This window comes from Brassica oleracea, chromosome C4, assembly GCF_000695525.1.
Source record: "Brassica oleracea var. oleracea cultivar TO1000 chromosome C4, BOL, whole genome shotgun sequence".
NCBI classification, from domain to species: domain Eukaryota; kingdom Viridiplantae; phylum Streptophyta; class Magnoliopsida; order Brassicales; family Brassicaceae; genus Brassica; species Brassica oleracea.
Window position 1 is genome coordinate 15075766 of NC_027751.1, and position 15450 is coordinate 15091215.

General features: G+C 34.0%; 1 protein-coding gene and 1 long non-coding RNA gene across 3 annotated transcripts; both read left to right on the forward strand.

The window, feature by feature from the left end:
• The first annotated feature begins 837 nt into the window (after positions 1-837).
• LOC106340385 lies at positions 838-3074 on the forward strand. 2 transcript variants are annotated; one of them, XR_001269380.1, is made up of 6 exons: positions 838-1287; positions 1431-1555; positions 1632-1750; positions 1825-1897; positions 2183-2386; positions 2777-3074. It is a non-coding gene; the product is annotated as an uncharacterized LOC106340385 (long non-coding RNA). The 2 variants fall into 2 exon arrangements; XR_001269381.1 differs by lacking the exon at positions 1431-1555.
• Positions 3075-10064: 6990 nt separating this feature from the next.
• Positions 10065-13690, forward strand: LOC106337092 (protein SAND). Its single transcript, XM_013776124.1, has 14 exons — positions 10065-10625; positions 10822-10901; positions 10980-11051; positions 11139-11178; positions 11478-11579; positions 11664-11785; positions 12019-12151; positions 12232-12323; positions 12414-12495; positions 12588-12652; positions 12725-13000; positions 13091-13182; positions 13265-13329; positions 13440-13690. The coding sequence occupies exons 1-14, from the start codon at positions 10161-10163 to the stop codon at positions 13533-13535; spliced, it is 1782 nt and encodes a 593-aa protein (XP_013631578.1). The 5' UTR covers positions 10065-10160; the 3' UTR covers positions 13536-13690.
• The last annotated feature ends 1760 nt before the right edge of the window (positions 13691-15450 follow it).

Below are 15450 nucleotides of genomic sequence, written 5' to 3' on the forward strand. Positions count from 1 at the left end.
CCCCCCATCAATTCACCACGGCGTTTGAAGTTCTTGGCTTCCTAAAACCTCCATGGTGGAACAACAGCATCCGGCCTCCAAATCACCAAGAAGAACATATGTGTTAGCCATTTTTCTGCAAATAAGTTCTTTGGATTATCACCAAATGTGATGATGATGTTCAAGGGATCGAGGATTACCTTTTTTTATAGATGAAAATCCACCACCTAGAACTGTGATAAGTATCATTGAATGAATTGCCGTGCTTGATTTACGTCGATTGAGTTAAAATGTTTCTTAAAGACCATGAATCAAGAGATCCCGTAACGTCTCGAAGGGGACCAACTGAAGACGATTCGATGCAAACGACACACCATACAGATTCTAGTCACAATGATTCTTCAATCTCAGAATGCTGATTCTCCATTGTTGGTTTACGTACCGACAGAATGTCGAAGAAGCTGAAACCCCTAATTCTCAAAAATGACTATCGTGAATGGACCTTTATCTCTTTATTAGGCTTGACAATACATATTTACAATAATAAGATAACAACCACGAAGCCCGTTTGGAATCTAAAGAAAGTAATGAATATGTTAATGAATTGCCACGTGTCATTCTCTCATTTTCCTATTTTCCGACATGGCAGCCTCTAAAGAGATAATTCTCTTCTTTATATTAATATATCAAACAAGTAATAAAAAAGTAATATAAGCTCCATTAAACCTATCCACGTCAGCATAAAAAATCAGCCAATGAGAAACTTGGTTTTTGCCACATCACACCGGATTTGGGTAGTGTTGAGCTGTTTTTTTTTTATCCGTGAAGTGAATTATTTGGCCCAAATTTCATGTTATCTTCTCTTCCAGAACTCAATCTCTTCGCCTCCACTTTTCAGAGCTTCATCTCTTCGCCTCCCATTCGTATCTCTTAAGCTTCCCTGTTTTAATTATGCCATAATTACTACTTCTGATCTCTTAGATTTTCGTCTTCGTCGCCGTCTTCAACCTCTTAACGATCGGACCAACCACTTTCAGCGTTTTCCAAGTATTCTATTGACTACAGCTGAAACCGATCTCCGCCAAAGTAAAATTAGTGTCTCTCTTAAGCTATGAAGATTTGGGTCTTGAAGGAATCAAACAAAGAGTTGAGTTTTTTTTTTTTTCAACTTTCGATTCCTTATTATGTCATCATGATTAGACTTAGCTAAGATTTGTGCTTGATCCGTATTCCTACAATGTTACCATGACTGAAAACCTGGCGGCTGAGAATGAAAGGATGAATGATGTCGCAAAGATCAAAGTTGTTGTACGTTTTCTTCATTCACTTCTCTCTCTCTATCAGGCATCACTTGGTTTTAAACTTTGAACTGAGAAATTTACATGCCTTTTTGCATTGTGAGTACTGAGTACTAATCGCTTCTTCAACATGATGCTCCCTGGTTTTTTCAGAACAGATGCCTAAGTAACTTTTAAAAAAAGTACTCAGCAAAAAACGAGGAAGACGTTGTTGACACAAATTCCAATTGCTTAACAGTTCATGAAACCAAACTTAAGCTCAGTCTCTCATGTTTTGGGTTCGAGCATCCTCAATTGTCTGAGACATCTCTGTAGCAAAAAACTAAGACTGATCTATAACTAAATTTATTGAAGGTTGAGTTGACTAGCCTATGTTGAAAAGCATGAACCTGTGTTTGATGCTGTGCTAAATGAGGAAGTATCAAATGGTGAGGTGGCTGATATATGAAAGACATGATCAACACTTATCTGGAGTAAGTCTTACTTTACAAATAATCAGTTACTGTTGTGATTCTTATTTCTAAAGTTATTATACCAAATTTTGTAGGTTTATCGTGAGGCAGTGGATCCCCTAAATTTTCAGCGCATTAATGCCACTTGCTTGGCATATAGGCAGACAGGTAAATAGTCTCCAAAGAAAGCATAGATACACAAGGTCCCTTTCCGGAAAATATGACAAGCTAATAGCAAGTCCTTGGATCCTAACGTCTAAAGTGTTTGACATATGTTTTCTTGATAATCATTCATGAATATAGCCTTCTCAATCTATTTGAAAATTTTATGATTCCTTGATAATCAACACCACATATATCAGAATAATACTCTGCTTTAACTATGCATTGACCCATTTTCTATAATTGCATATCCTCAATGCTAACCATCGTTGGTGTATGTTTGTCTCTCAGGTAGTTGTAAAACCTAAACTATGAAGGCTTTGCCTCTTTAAGTCTTCAAGGGATTTCCTAAGTTCGGTGCACAATGCATACAAACCCAATTGTTTGGTATAAACCATATCGGTTCTTCTCCGGTATGCGACTTATCCTACAAAGCTGTGTTACCCGAAATCCGAAATGCGCAAGAGCGATTTAACGTGTACCGCGTGGATTATAGTAAGTCTTCGGCATGGTCTTTGTTTTGCTATATGATATTCTTTGATTATTTAGTCATAAATTTTTTACAAAGTTTAAACGGAAAAGTATTTTGTAAAAAAGTTACGACTAAATAATCAAAGAATATCATATATTTATACTTTTTCCGTTTTTTGATAGATGACGTTTTTTTAAAAAAAATATGTTTTAAATTACGGCTTTGAATGTTTGTACCCGTACTGCACCCGCACTACATATATTTTCGTTATTATATAAACCGCATCGTAGTTATTCCGCAGTTGTCCCGCATGTTGCCATTCGGACCCTACATGTTGTTTTTGTTTTTCAATGTAAAATTTATTAATTTTATGCAATATTGATATCACTTTGTATGGGTAAATGTACTTAAAGGTGGTCTTCTTCTGCTGGAAGTTCAGACACTATGCCAACTGAGTAAAGAAAGAACTAAAGAAAGGTATCAGAAGAGCAAGGAGTGCCAGAAAGTCATTATTTTGCTTCAGTTAAGAGTTCCATACAAATAATAGTTTAGGATCTTTTCTGGTTCCCTTTATTCTCTAAAAACCCACTGCACATGTACATGTAGAAAAGGCAACTCCACAAATGGTTACTCTATCAAATATTGTAATACTTTAACTCTCACAAACCTATTAACGATGATTCTTATAGATAGATCCATTTTTATTGGCCTTTTGCAAAGATTTTTGGCATCACTATTGAATACCAGATTGGTAATTGTTTAATCTTACTGTGATTTATTTTGTTTTAACGTTTTTGATAATGTCATTTTCTCTAATATCAAGATTGGGTTCATATAACATAGATTAGAGTTATGTGTATGAATCATGGAGATGACAAAACCTTAGCATTTCCTCATAAAGTTGCAAATCAAGTAGTAGATCCCAATTTCCTTTAAAGATATTGTCTCAGAAGCATTTTTTATGTATGTGAACGTGATGAATCCACCTTGCTTAGGACTGGAAAACGTGCTAAAATAGGATTTTTATGACAACTTTTCTTGGCATTGGAAGTATTCAGATCGGGAACTAAAAGGTGCTAAGAGCACCTCCAATGATAAGTATTAGAAGGAATTTTAAGCATTTAAAGAAAAAGAAAAAGAAATGAAATTAAGAAAGAGAATGAGCAAAATTTCTTAGTTATGAGTATTTAAAAAACTATAGGATATTAAAATGACACATGTCATTCAAATAGATGATTAACAAGTATAAAGAAAATAAAATCGTTGCAACTATTGTGGGATAAATCTCGAGTGTAGAAACTATTGTGGTATGTTGTTGAAGAACCTCAGGATGATGCTACTTTCGATTAATATATAGTTCGTACTTATAGTGTGTATCTGGCAGACTAATTTGTCAAGGTCTCTACTACAATACGTGAAAATGGAGGATCTATGACTACATACTCTTCTTTTTATGGCTGTTGTTTTTCTACAACCTAAACAAATAATTTTCTTTGTCCGACACATTAATAATCTACGTGATCAAGGTTAGTAAAATGTCGAGTTTTTAAAATCACTAATTATTTTTCTTTCTACAGATACTATATTCATTCAATAAAAAAACAGTGAAATGGATATTGGAGAGGAACATACAAAATAGATGTTGCAAAATATTAATATGATCTAGGATATTATGTTCTAAATTTCTTTCTTGCATGGCAAAGAAAATAAGACATGATTCTCACGACTCATTCTCATGACAATTGTATCTTCAATCACTATGATTTCAATTGTTCCTAATTCCACCACTTTCTAAGGGGAGATAAAAATGAATCGATATAGATACTCGAATTATATAATGAAAACCATAGTACCAATGCAAAAGAGTATAAGTTTTGTTAGAATAAGTAAAAACTTATTATTAGTAGAAAAATGAAAACTCAATTATTCCAAATTTTAAATTAGTTGTCAATTTAACAGAACATAAATCAAAAATAAAAGAATAACTAGATCATAGTAAGAAATTTTGAATTCTAAGTATCTTAATTTTGTTTGACATGAATAGTTTAAATATTTTATATTTTTCTGAGGATTTTTATTTCTATAATCGATAACATTATATATACATTCAAATAAAAGTGCCAAAACCTTAAATTAAATTTGTAAAACAACCCGGGCGTAGCCCGGGAAAGGCTCTAGTATATATACTAGAGGGGTATCCGCACTTCGCGCAGAATATTGTTTCATTGTTGTTAAGTACAATTTTTTGGATGATATATTATATGGTCGTGTTTATTTGGTAAGAGTATTATTTTGGTGTTTATATTGTGTACGTTAATAAATTATGTGTTTTTTTAATAATATGACGTTGTGTGTATAGTAGTACTTATTAATGATGAAGTGAGCCTCTAATGTAAAGTATATTGAAATTCGATAACGTTTTATTTAGGAATTTGTTGGTTCTCAGCGTCAAAATTGTATTTTACTTTTAAACATTTTTGGATATTATTATTTTAAGATGTTTTTTGCTCTCTCTACATATTTTGACAATGAGTCGTCACCATCTATTTATTTTGTTTACATTTCTGGTATGTGGTGCTTCTCACCATCACTGGAAAAAGACTCACATGTGTGCTCTTGTTCTTCCTCACATTCTTCTCCTGTGAGATTATCTGATATTTATTGCAGATCGGGTTTATGAGTTCTTAGTTGTGTGATTTTTTCTCACGATGTTGTAGGATGTTCCGGTCTATATTGTCTGCTCCTCTTCTTCTTTAGATTTTGGTTGATTTTATGGAATATATCCTTGGGTTAGGTCAGAGTTTGTAGTCTTTGATGTTGTTTTCCTCGTCGTTGGCTTGTCGTCAGTAGTTCATGCTCGCCCTGGTTTTCAAGATCTGGTTTTTGGTGATCTGAATTCTAGCTCTCTTTCATAGCTTGAGGACGGCTCCACAGTTTGCTGATTTCATTTTGTTTCCCCTTCCATATATATTCTCTCATCTCATTACAGTTTTCATCTCTGCTCGCTTCTCTGGTGGCTCTCCCTTTCGCTATGTTTGCTACTCCAGGTTTAGATAATGTTTTCCTCCGTGAATGCTATGTGGGTCTGGAAGGTTGTTTCTGGTCTCAGGCTTGGGCTCTGGTTTCTTGGTGATTGGCTTACATTCTTCATCCCTCAGGTTGTTTCTCTTCTTCTCCTGCTCCACTTGGTATAAGTGTGCGGAGTTAGTTTCTTGGAGCTTTGGTCACTTCTATCCAGAGCTTTATGATTCTTCGCTGGCATGGGCGCCTTGTTTGTGCTTCTTTAGTTTGTGAGGTGGTTCTCACCTCTTAACTTGTGGTTGTGCTTCTGGTGCATTAAGAATGTGTCCTCTAGCTTCGTGGTGACTTTGACCTTTCGGTTATTATTCTTCCTCTGATCCGCTTTTTTGGTTCTTTGCGTTGGTGCTTGATCGCACTTCCTTTGTGTTCGATGGATTGCCTTGTCTCAGATTTTATCTTTATACATTTTCTGACCTTTGTTTGTTCCTGTCAAGATACTCTATGGTAATGTGAAGAAGTTAGTCTTCATTTTTTATCTCATTTCAGCTTCAAACCTTTATTTAGTTATTGTTACTATGACATTTTGTTTTCCTCAGTAATTGTGGAGGTTTTAGGTTTAATTTTGTGTTGTGCTCTAGTTTCCTTTTCTTAGTTTGATTTATTATTTTTAACATTAAATTAAATAAATAATTTTAAATGAAATAATAGAAAATAGTAAAATTAATAAAATAATGAAAGTTTATGTTATTTTTAGTTATGAATAATTAAATATTTAAAATATATTTATATTATTTTACTTATTTTTTATTCATCTTGAATTCTGAAAACCAAGAAAATTGATTATCAAATTTCATATGATGATGGTTAGTGTGAGAATGATTAGATAACTAAAAGGGAGAATTTGTGGTATAACCATAGTAGGAAAAGAATTAACAATATAGCCATGGTTTGAGAAATGTGTCTCTTTGCCACATAAATGGACATTGAAGTCGTTTGCAGTGCGTGAGCGTTTGTATGCCACACCCAACAATCATATACCATTCCATTTAGAATAACGATATAGAATAGATCATTTCAAACGGACATACAACTATAGAGAAGAATTTAATTTCTTAATATTATTTATTTGTAGCGTTTAGTGGAGTAAAAACATTTTTTAAATAAAATAACATATTTGTATGTAAGAAATATGCTTAAGTGTATATGTATCATATGAAAAAAGCATATTTGATTGATATAGTACAAAATAAAACAATTTCCTATTTTATATTTGATGGCCACATAGTATAGTATGTAGAAGTATGAGAGCGAGAGAGAGAGAGAGAGAGAGAGAGAGAGAGGGAGAGAGAGAGAGTGAGTGTGTATACTTATAATTTTATTTTATATTTTGTAAATAGTATAGAATACAACAATACATTATTTGAACATTACATATTACGGAAGAAAAAAATAAGAGAGAGAATGGGAGAAAGAGAAAAAGAGATACATAGAGAAAGGTAAAGATGAAGGGAGACAAAGATGGTGATAGGGAAGATAGATAGAGGGAGAGATTGCACAAATATATATTGTATAATTACAATTCTATTATATGTTTCGTTAATAGAATAGAAAAAATCTTATTATAACTGTACATATTCAATTTATAAATATATGTTAGTTTTACAAAATCCAAAACATTTCATATACAAAAAAAATCTATGTTTTTTATAGGTATTTAAAAAGTTCACATAAGTAATATTTAAACTTATAAAGTTATATAAAAAGAAGAGGTGAAAGTGAGAAAGGGTAATCTAGAAAATAATACATAAATATCATAGTCTAAATATTACTATGGTTATATAGTTAATTTTATAGTTTGTTATGTGCATGTTGCCTAATTCCCCTAAATAAAATTCTCCGACTAGTCATATCTATCAAAGTAGATCATGTTTAATTTAGTGGTGAAAACTGAAAGAGAAAAATAGACATTTACAAAAATAAATGCTTTTATGTACTTCGTGATTTGATATCCCATTTTATTAGTTTCCAAATCACAAATACCGAAACCAACAAAAATAATTATTCCGAATATTTACAAACTGTACCGCACCACAGTTATAATAACAAAATCTCTACATACCTACATATTTATATGTTTTTGTTACTATTCGGACTGCATCGCTGTTGTTCTATATGTTGTCATTTGGACGCTCTAACTTGACCAATATTTTTACTGTGTGTTGAGACTTTGGTTAGAAAGTGTTGGACCAAATTGTAGTACTCTAAAAGAAGAATGATTTAAAATGTAAAAATAAAAAACAAAAAGAGACACGTGTCGCAAAAGTCCACTGTCACTTGTCATGAGAAAAGGTAAAAGTCTACTTTATATATAAAGATGTTGTCATTTGGACGCTCTAACTTGACCAATATTTTTACTGTGCGTTGAGACTTTGGTTTTTGTTTGCTATTTGCAATGAAAAAGAAGAGAACATTTTTCTTCACCAAATTTTTTTTTTCAATATATTTTCTCTACATATAGAGCTATTGGATTTTACATTTATAATGGATTCCATGATGACAAATTCAATTTGAAGACATTAATCAGATAAAAAAATAGAAATACAACTATTTAGATAATTTCTACACCTTTTTTCCTTAGAAAAATAGATGATGATCTAAATCTATGGAATTATTATAGCTTCTAATCTAAAGATAGAGAATGATGGGAAATTGTATGTGACACCTAATATTTTTGATCATTTTAGTGCTTTGAATTGTATTTAAGAGTCATTTGTATGCATTAGGGGTTAGAATCACGATTTAAAAAATTTGAGACCAATTCAAGAAAAAAAATGTATAATTAGAAAGTGTTGGACCAAATTGTAGTACTCTAAAAGAATAATGACTTAAAATGTAAAAATAAAAACAAAAGGGGACACGTGTCGCAAAAGCCCACTGCCACTTGTCATGAGAAGAAGTAAAAGTCTATTTTATATATATATATATATATATAGACTCTTAATTAAAGTATAATATTAGGCAGTTATATTTAACATTAAAACTTTATTTATTCGAATTAATTGAAGATTATACAAGTACCTTTACATCAACACCATATTATTGTTATACCTTGGTGAACGTCATATTGTTTATTTAGATAAATATAATGCACCTAATATACACTGCAGCTCAACTCTACTCAGCACTCTGATGGTCGTTAGATCACTTAATGTTGAAAATGATTCATTTCCTGAGAAAAATAAAGAGATACTTGGTCATGAATTTTCATATTTAAGTGCAATTCGACATGATATATCATTCGCCATCATTGTGTTGGCAAGCTTCAGTTCCTCCCCAACACTTAGACGTTGGAATGAATTAAATATGCTATTTCGGTAGTTTCAAGGAACTATTGATTTAATATTGTTTTACCTTAAAATACAAACTTTCAAATGGGTTGTTTTACAGATGCAAGCTATTTATCATATCTACATAAAGCTCGATCACAGATGGAATACGTTATCACGATTGGAGGCACCACTATATATTTATGCTCTCAAAAGTATACGTTTATGGAAATTTCTTCAAATCGTGCAGAATCATTGCACTCCATGAAGAAAGTAGAAACTGTGTGCGGTTAAGATCAATGAGCTAACACATACAATCAAGTAGTGGATTACATGAAAACACATAGCCAATTGTCTTGTATGAAGACAACACTACATGTGTTGCACAAATGAAAGAAAGATATATCAAAAGTGATATAAACAAACACATTCCTCCAAAGTTATTCTCATATATCCCCGAGCTCGAGAAGAATAAAGAGATTGAAGTAAGATGTATATGATCATGTGAAAACCACTTCCAAACTCGATTTTCAAGAAGCATGTCCATAATATAAGAATACACCACTTACAAGACCTATAAGATTATTCGATCGAGGGAGAGCTTACACATTTGTACTCTTTTTGTTTTAGTACGGTTTTTCCACTGATTTTTCCTTGAAAATTTTGTAAGGAGACAACAAATATGATAATAATGGAACTAATCTCAAAGAGGAAGTGTTGTAAAACGTGAAAAAGAAAACCATCAAACAAAAATGCACCAACATATATTGTGTTGAGTTCAGTGTTACTATGCACTACTTTTCACTTCTATATAAACGATCAATTAGATCATTTGTAAAACACCACATTCTACAATAACAAAAGAAATCGCTTTTGCTCTTTTCTTTTTATATATGTATCTCTCATCTGCGAGTATAAAATTTTGGTTTTATTTCTATTTCCAAATGTAATAAATTATAAATATTATTATAACATGTTGCATATATTTTGCTTTACAATATTTGCTTCAAATACTTGTAAGTAATGAAATAATTTATAAATAAATTAAGTAATTATTTTTGGCAAGTAACCAAGCATAAGTATTATATTTTTCTAGTACTGAATAAAAAGAGTATTTGATTCAAAGTTCAAACAAGCCAAAATATTATATTAACTAAACTAAACGAGATAGTCGATCATTATTTGTAATAGAGTTAGAGAAGAGTAAATGTTGTATTCGACTATTTGGTATTAAATTAAAAAAAAAAAAAAACGGTTTTCAGTTTTCATTATGAACCAGAAAGTAGGCACACGCTCTTTGAATGTATCCTAAAGCCCAGCGGGTCACTAAGCGGGTCGAATATATCCGAGTAAAATCTGGATCAGTTGGTGAAACGTGAATCATATTGCAGTTGGAGGAGACCGTTTTAATCTCCCCTCGCTCTCTCTTCCCTGAAAGGATTCCACCGCAATGGCGACTTCAGATTCGAGCTCTTCTCCTTCTTCTTCCGGCACCGATTTCGCCGATCCGAACCCTAGCACCGATCCCGATACGAGCTCGGATCGTGTTCAAAGTCTATTGGAGTCGCTGAATTTGTCTCAGCCAAGCGAAGTCTCTGACGGAAGCCACACCGATTTTACCGGCGATGATGAGGAAGAGGAGGAGGAGGAGGAGGAGGTTGTACCGGCCAACGGTTCAGGTTTGGCGGGAGTTAGCGGAGGAGAGGCGGCGGAGCATCCGGTTGAAATGGAGGCGGGGGAGGAGCCTCCGAGCCCGACGAGCAGCGGTTACGATGGGGAGAGAGGGAGCAGCGGCGGAGGTGCCTCTACTTTCAAAGCTGACAATGCAAGCGAGGGTGGTGAGATTCGGGAAGCCAATGCGGATGGTGAGCAGCATGAAGCCGCGTGGTTGCCTGGAAAACGCCACGTCGACGAGGTGAGTTTGAATTGATGTAGTAGCTCCGTTCACTCTAGGGTTTAGCAGTCCAAGCATTTGCTCAGTGTTTGATCGTTTTCTTTAGTATTCATGGAGATATTGTGATCGTAAAGCTTGAATTAGTATTAAGTAACACTGTGGAAAATGTTTGGATGGAATGGAACTCTGAGAAGAAAGCTTTAATATAAAAACGCAGGACGATGGTTCTATGTCATGGAGAAAGAGGAAGAAACATTTCTTCATTTTGAGTCACTCCGGCAAACCCATTTATTCCAGGTTTTTGCTTCAGTTCTTTCTTCTTCTTTTTTAAATGCGTTACTCTTCTTGAACTTTCTTTTTTTGTATATCTTTCAGATATGGAGATGAACATAAGCTTGCTGGTTTTTCAGCTACTCTTCAAGCTATTATTTCTTTTGTTGAGAATGGGTACAATTATTGTTATTTGTTTCCCTTCTACGGTTATATTTTTTTTTTCCTTGTGGTTTCATGCCTAACCTATTATTGTTTCTTCAGTGGCGACCGTGTCAATTTAGTCAAGGCAGGAAAACACCAGGTATTCCAAAATTCCTTGCAATCAATTTTGATAGGTAGGTGGTAGTGTTTATATTAGCTTACTCATCAGATCCATTGGTGTATATAGTTGAATGGGACTATATAAATAAGTTGAATGGGAATATATAAATAAAGGATTTTTTTTTTCCTTTGAATTTTTGTTTTCCGTTCTAGTTCGAATGAGTGGAATGCTCATTCAATTCCTTTCAACATATATGGTTTGTTTTGAACAAAATGTTTTGTTCAATTACGTTATTATTATTATTATTGAGAGTAAGTCATGTGAATGGTCAAATTCAGGTTGTCTTTCTGGTGAAGGGGCCAATATACCTGGTCTGCATCAGCTGTACAGATGAAACATATGAATACTTAAGGGGGCAGCTGGATCTTCTATATGGTCAGGTAACATCTGATTGCTGCTCTGTTTCCTTTCTTTTAAAACTTTCTCGTGTTTAAATAATAAAAAATGTAATGTTACTGATGCAGATGATACTCATTTTAACAAATTCAATAGACAGATGTTTTGAGAAGAATGCAAATTTCGACATGGCGCCCTTGCTTAATGGGACAGATGCTGTCTTCTCATCTCTTGTCCATTCGTTTAGCTGGTTTGTCTCTGAGTTATTATAAGTCAAACTCCTTTCACATTATTATCAAAGTATATACTACGTTTAGTATACAAACCTTTAAGGGTTATTAGAATGTTGAAGTCTGTTTATTGTCCTTTCCAAATCTATAAAACTGTTGTTCTACACATTACATCTTTTCTCTTGTCGGTCTGCCACTAAGGTTTAGGTAGAAAAATTTCTAACAACCTTTGATATGGTTTTCCCAATCTTAGGAATCCAGCTACGTTTCTTCATGCATACACTTGTCTTCCCCTTCCGTATGCGTTAAGGCAAGCTACAGGGACAATATTGCAAGATGTTTGCGCGTCTGGTGTATTGTTCGCACTACTAATGTGCAGACACAAGGTAGAAGCCCTTGTCCAAACGAGCAAAATATTTCAGCCTGGAAAGGCCATCATAGTTGATGACTGTGTGTTAACTTGCAGGTTATCAGTCTTGCTGGTGCACAGAAAGCTTCTCTTCATCCCGATGACTTGCTTCTACTCTCAAACTTCGTCATGTCATCAGAATCATTCAGGCAAGTGCTAAATGTTCTGTCCGTGTATTACCACACAGTGAACCAAACATTTGTTTGTGTCATTTCATCTCACTACTTCTCTGGTAGCAGGACATCAGAATCTTTCTCGCCAATCTGCCTACCAAGATACAACCCTCATGCCTTTTTGCATGCCTATGTGCACTTCTTCGACGTGAGTCACATTTTAAGACTTGTAATTTGTAAAGAGCTTTTCAAACTCATCGAACAGTAGTGATATATTAACTTAACACATCTGTGATGTAGGATGATACATATGTAATTTTGCTTACCACACGTTCAGAGGCCTTCCATCATCTCAAAGATTGCAGGTACATACAAATAGCTTTCATACTTGAATATATTTGTGACTGTATTGATGTCCACAAACTTGTATGTGTTAGGATTCGCATTGAGGATGTTCTTCTTAAGTCAAATATTCTAAGCACGGTTAAAAGATCAATCGCGGAAGGTGGACTGAGGGTTGAGGATTTGCCAATAGACCGTCTTCTTCGACAGAAACAGTCTTCTACTTGTAACCAAAGACAAGATACAGATGCATCCGTGGGAACAGGAGGTCCCTTTGGACTTTGGCATTTCATGTACCGCAGTATATATTTAGATCAGTACGTTTCATCCGAGTTCTCACCTCCAGTAACTAGCCACAGACAACAGAAAAGGTAAAGTCATGAATTTCACATGGGATTATTACGCTAACCAAATTGTAAAATATTTGGAATGGAGAAGTTACTGATGTGGTTATGTCGCAGTCTATATCGAGCATACCAGAAACTCTATGCTTCAATGCATGAAAAGGGATTGGGACCCCATAAAACTCAATATAGACGAGATGAGAATTACAGTAAGTATGAATTTCAACAAAAATACGAAAACTCTTGCTGCGAACTAACAAAAAGTTTTTTACTTTTGTGTAATGATTTCAGCTCTTCTATGTTGGGTCACACCAGATTTTGAACTCTATGCAGCATTTGACCCACTTGCAGACAAGGTGAGATAGTTTTTTAGCTTGAAACTTATATTGGATACTGGAATCAGAATGCTTGAGAAACTTGCAAAATGGGATCGTTATAACATCGAGATGATGAATTTGTGTGGCAGGCGATGGCGATAAAGATATGCAATCAGGTTTGCCAGAGGGTAAAAGATGTGGAAAATGAAGTGTTCTTGCAAGGAGCTAGCCCTTTCTCTTGGTGATATTTACTTCAGATCTTTCTACTATTTTGACACATATTTACCAGATCTTGTACTAGCGTATCACTTTTCTTTGTTTCTTAAATAAGTAATTTAAGTTTATCGGTGTGTTGTACCCTATTGCCTTTTGAGAAAGCTATTTAAAGGTTTAATGCTTCTTTTCTTCTGTAGCTCTTTATTGTTGTTATTAATCAGATTGAATAGTCAGACTTGATCATTTTAAAGACAGCAATTAGTTCTTTTTAAAAGCCTTCTCAAGTTTTGATAGAACGATTGAGACTGGAGTTGGTAGAGAAGAGTGTGGGTTGTTATGTTATGTGGTTTCAGATTTAAATACCCATGACCCATCAATTTCAATATGTTATCTTCTAAAGTTTACATAATTAAAAAGTTTATTTTACTGTTTTTTTTTTTTTTTTGAACTTAAATTTGGACTATTTCTCAATTTGTGCGTATCATCCTTGCGCAGGAACCTTGCTAATCTTCTCTGTATCGTTCCAGTTTTATCGGATGTCCCCGAACAGACAAATTATTTTACTGTTTTAGTGACAAATATTACCGACTTCTCTCTTAACTTGCTGGAGAACCAATTATGGAGTGTCTAACAAACTATCGTTCATACCCAAATTTTTTACAAGTTTTTTATTTGACTTGTTTTAAATTATGTTCGTACGAGACTTGACTCTTAAAGCGAATCCAAAAGAATCGAGATAAATGCACTTGGGGCAACTTGAATTTGTTTTATCTCCTCTAGACATTACGGATGAAGGAGCGTTAGTACCCCTGTTCTAAGCCTAGCCGCCTAGGCGCTACGCGTCACTCTTCCGCCCCGATTTATACCAAAATCGGTTTAAAAAATTGGATATCCGATTTTTTCTGGCTAGACCGCCTAAATGACCGTTTAGCCGCCTAAATGACCGCCTAGCCGCCTAGGCGGCCGCCTAATTTATTTTTTTTTATTTTTTTTTTATTTTTTTTATTTTTTTATTTTTTTTTATTTTTTTATTTTTATTTTTATTTTATTTTTAATAATATTTTTATTTTTTTATTTGATCTAAAATTTTATAAATATCATTTATATTCATAATTTTGATGAAAATTACACTAAATTAAGTTTATATATTCTATTTGTGTGTTTTATACAATCTTAAACATGAAAATGTATTAATGTTATACACAATTAAAGATTAACATGTTTTATAACACAGTAAACCATCTAAAAATTCTGCCCCGCATAATTTCCGATTAATCCCCGATTTTCTCTTTAGGCGTTAGGCCCAACCCGACCGCCCGACTAGCGCGTTCCCGAACAGGGGTTAGTACAGTGTTTCTAATTAAATGCTCTACATCAATGCCCCTCTTTTTAATTACTACTCCAAGGTAAACATATAGTTACGCCTTAATTACCAATGAAATAGATTAACTAATTCGTCATTAAATAGGTAATAAAAGGGTGACGAAGGGGAGTGTTTTTTTTTTCGCAAATTTGATTTATAAAACTGAGAAATATATAAGGGTGGAATCCAAACCGGCGGAAACACCTTAAATTCCCCGGAAACTTCGCCCATAAAAGGGAATCTAGAACCCAAACACCGGGCAACACATAACAACTACAATGATCACTGAAAAAACTGCACTCCTACAACAAAACCCATAACCAATCCTAGACCAGGGGAAATAAGAGAGTCGTCTAATCATTGAAACAGCCGGAAGTCTTGCCGAGACCACACAAGCACAAGAGAGAATAAACGATGCAGTGACCAATACAACGAAACCAAACTCAACATACTTGAACCTCCAGTTCACAGTACCAAGCCAGAACCACAAATCCTACCAATTGGAAAGGAAACATACACCTGAGATTAAAATCTCCTTCTCAACCAAACCACGAAGGGGAGTGTTACTCTCGACTTTTTTT

Excerpts from the sequence above, each read along its gene's own strand:
- LOC106337092 (XM_013776124.1), top strand. The coding sequence starts at position 10,161 with ATGGCGACTTCAGATTCGAGCTCTTCTCCTTCTTCTTCCGGCACCGAT. Across the intron at positions 11,580-11,663 it reads TGGATCTTCTATATGGTCAG|ATGATACTCATTTTAACAAA; the intron begins GTAACATCTGAT and ends TTACTGATGCAG. Across the intron at positions 11,786-12,018 it reads CTTGTCCATTCGTTTAGCTG|GAATCCAGCTACGTTTCTTC; the intron begins GTTTGTCTCTGA and ends TCCCAATCTTAG.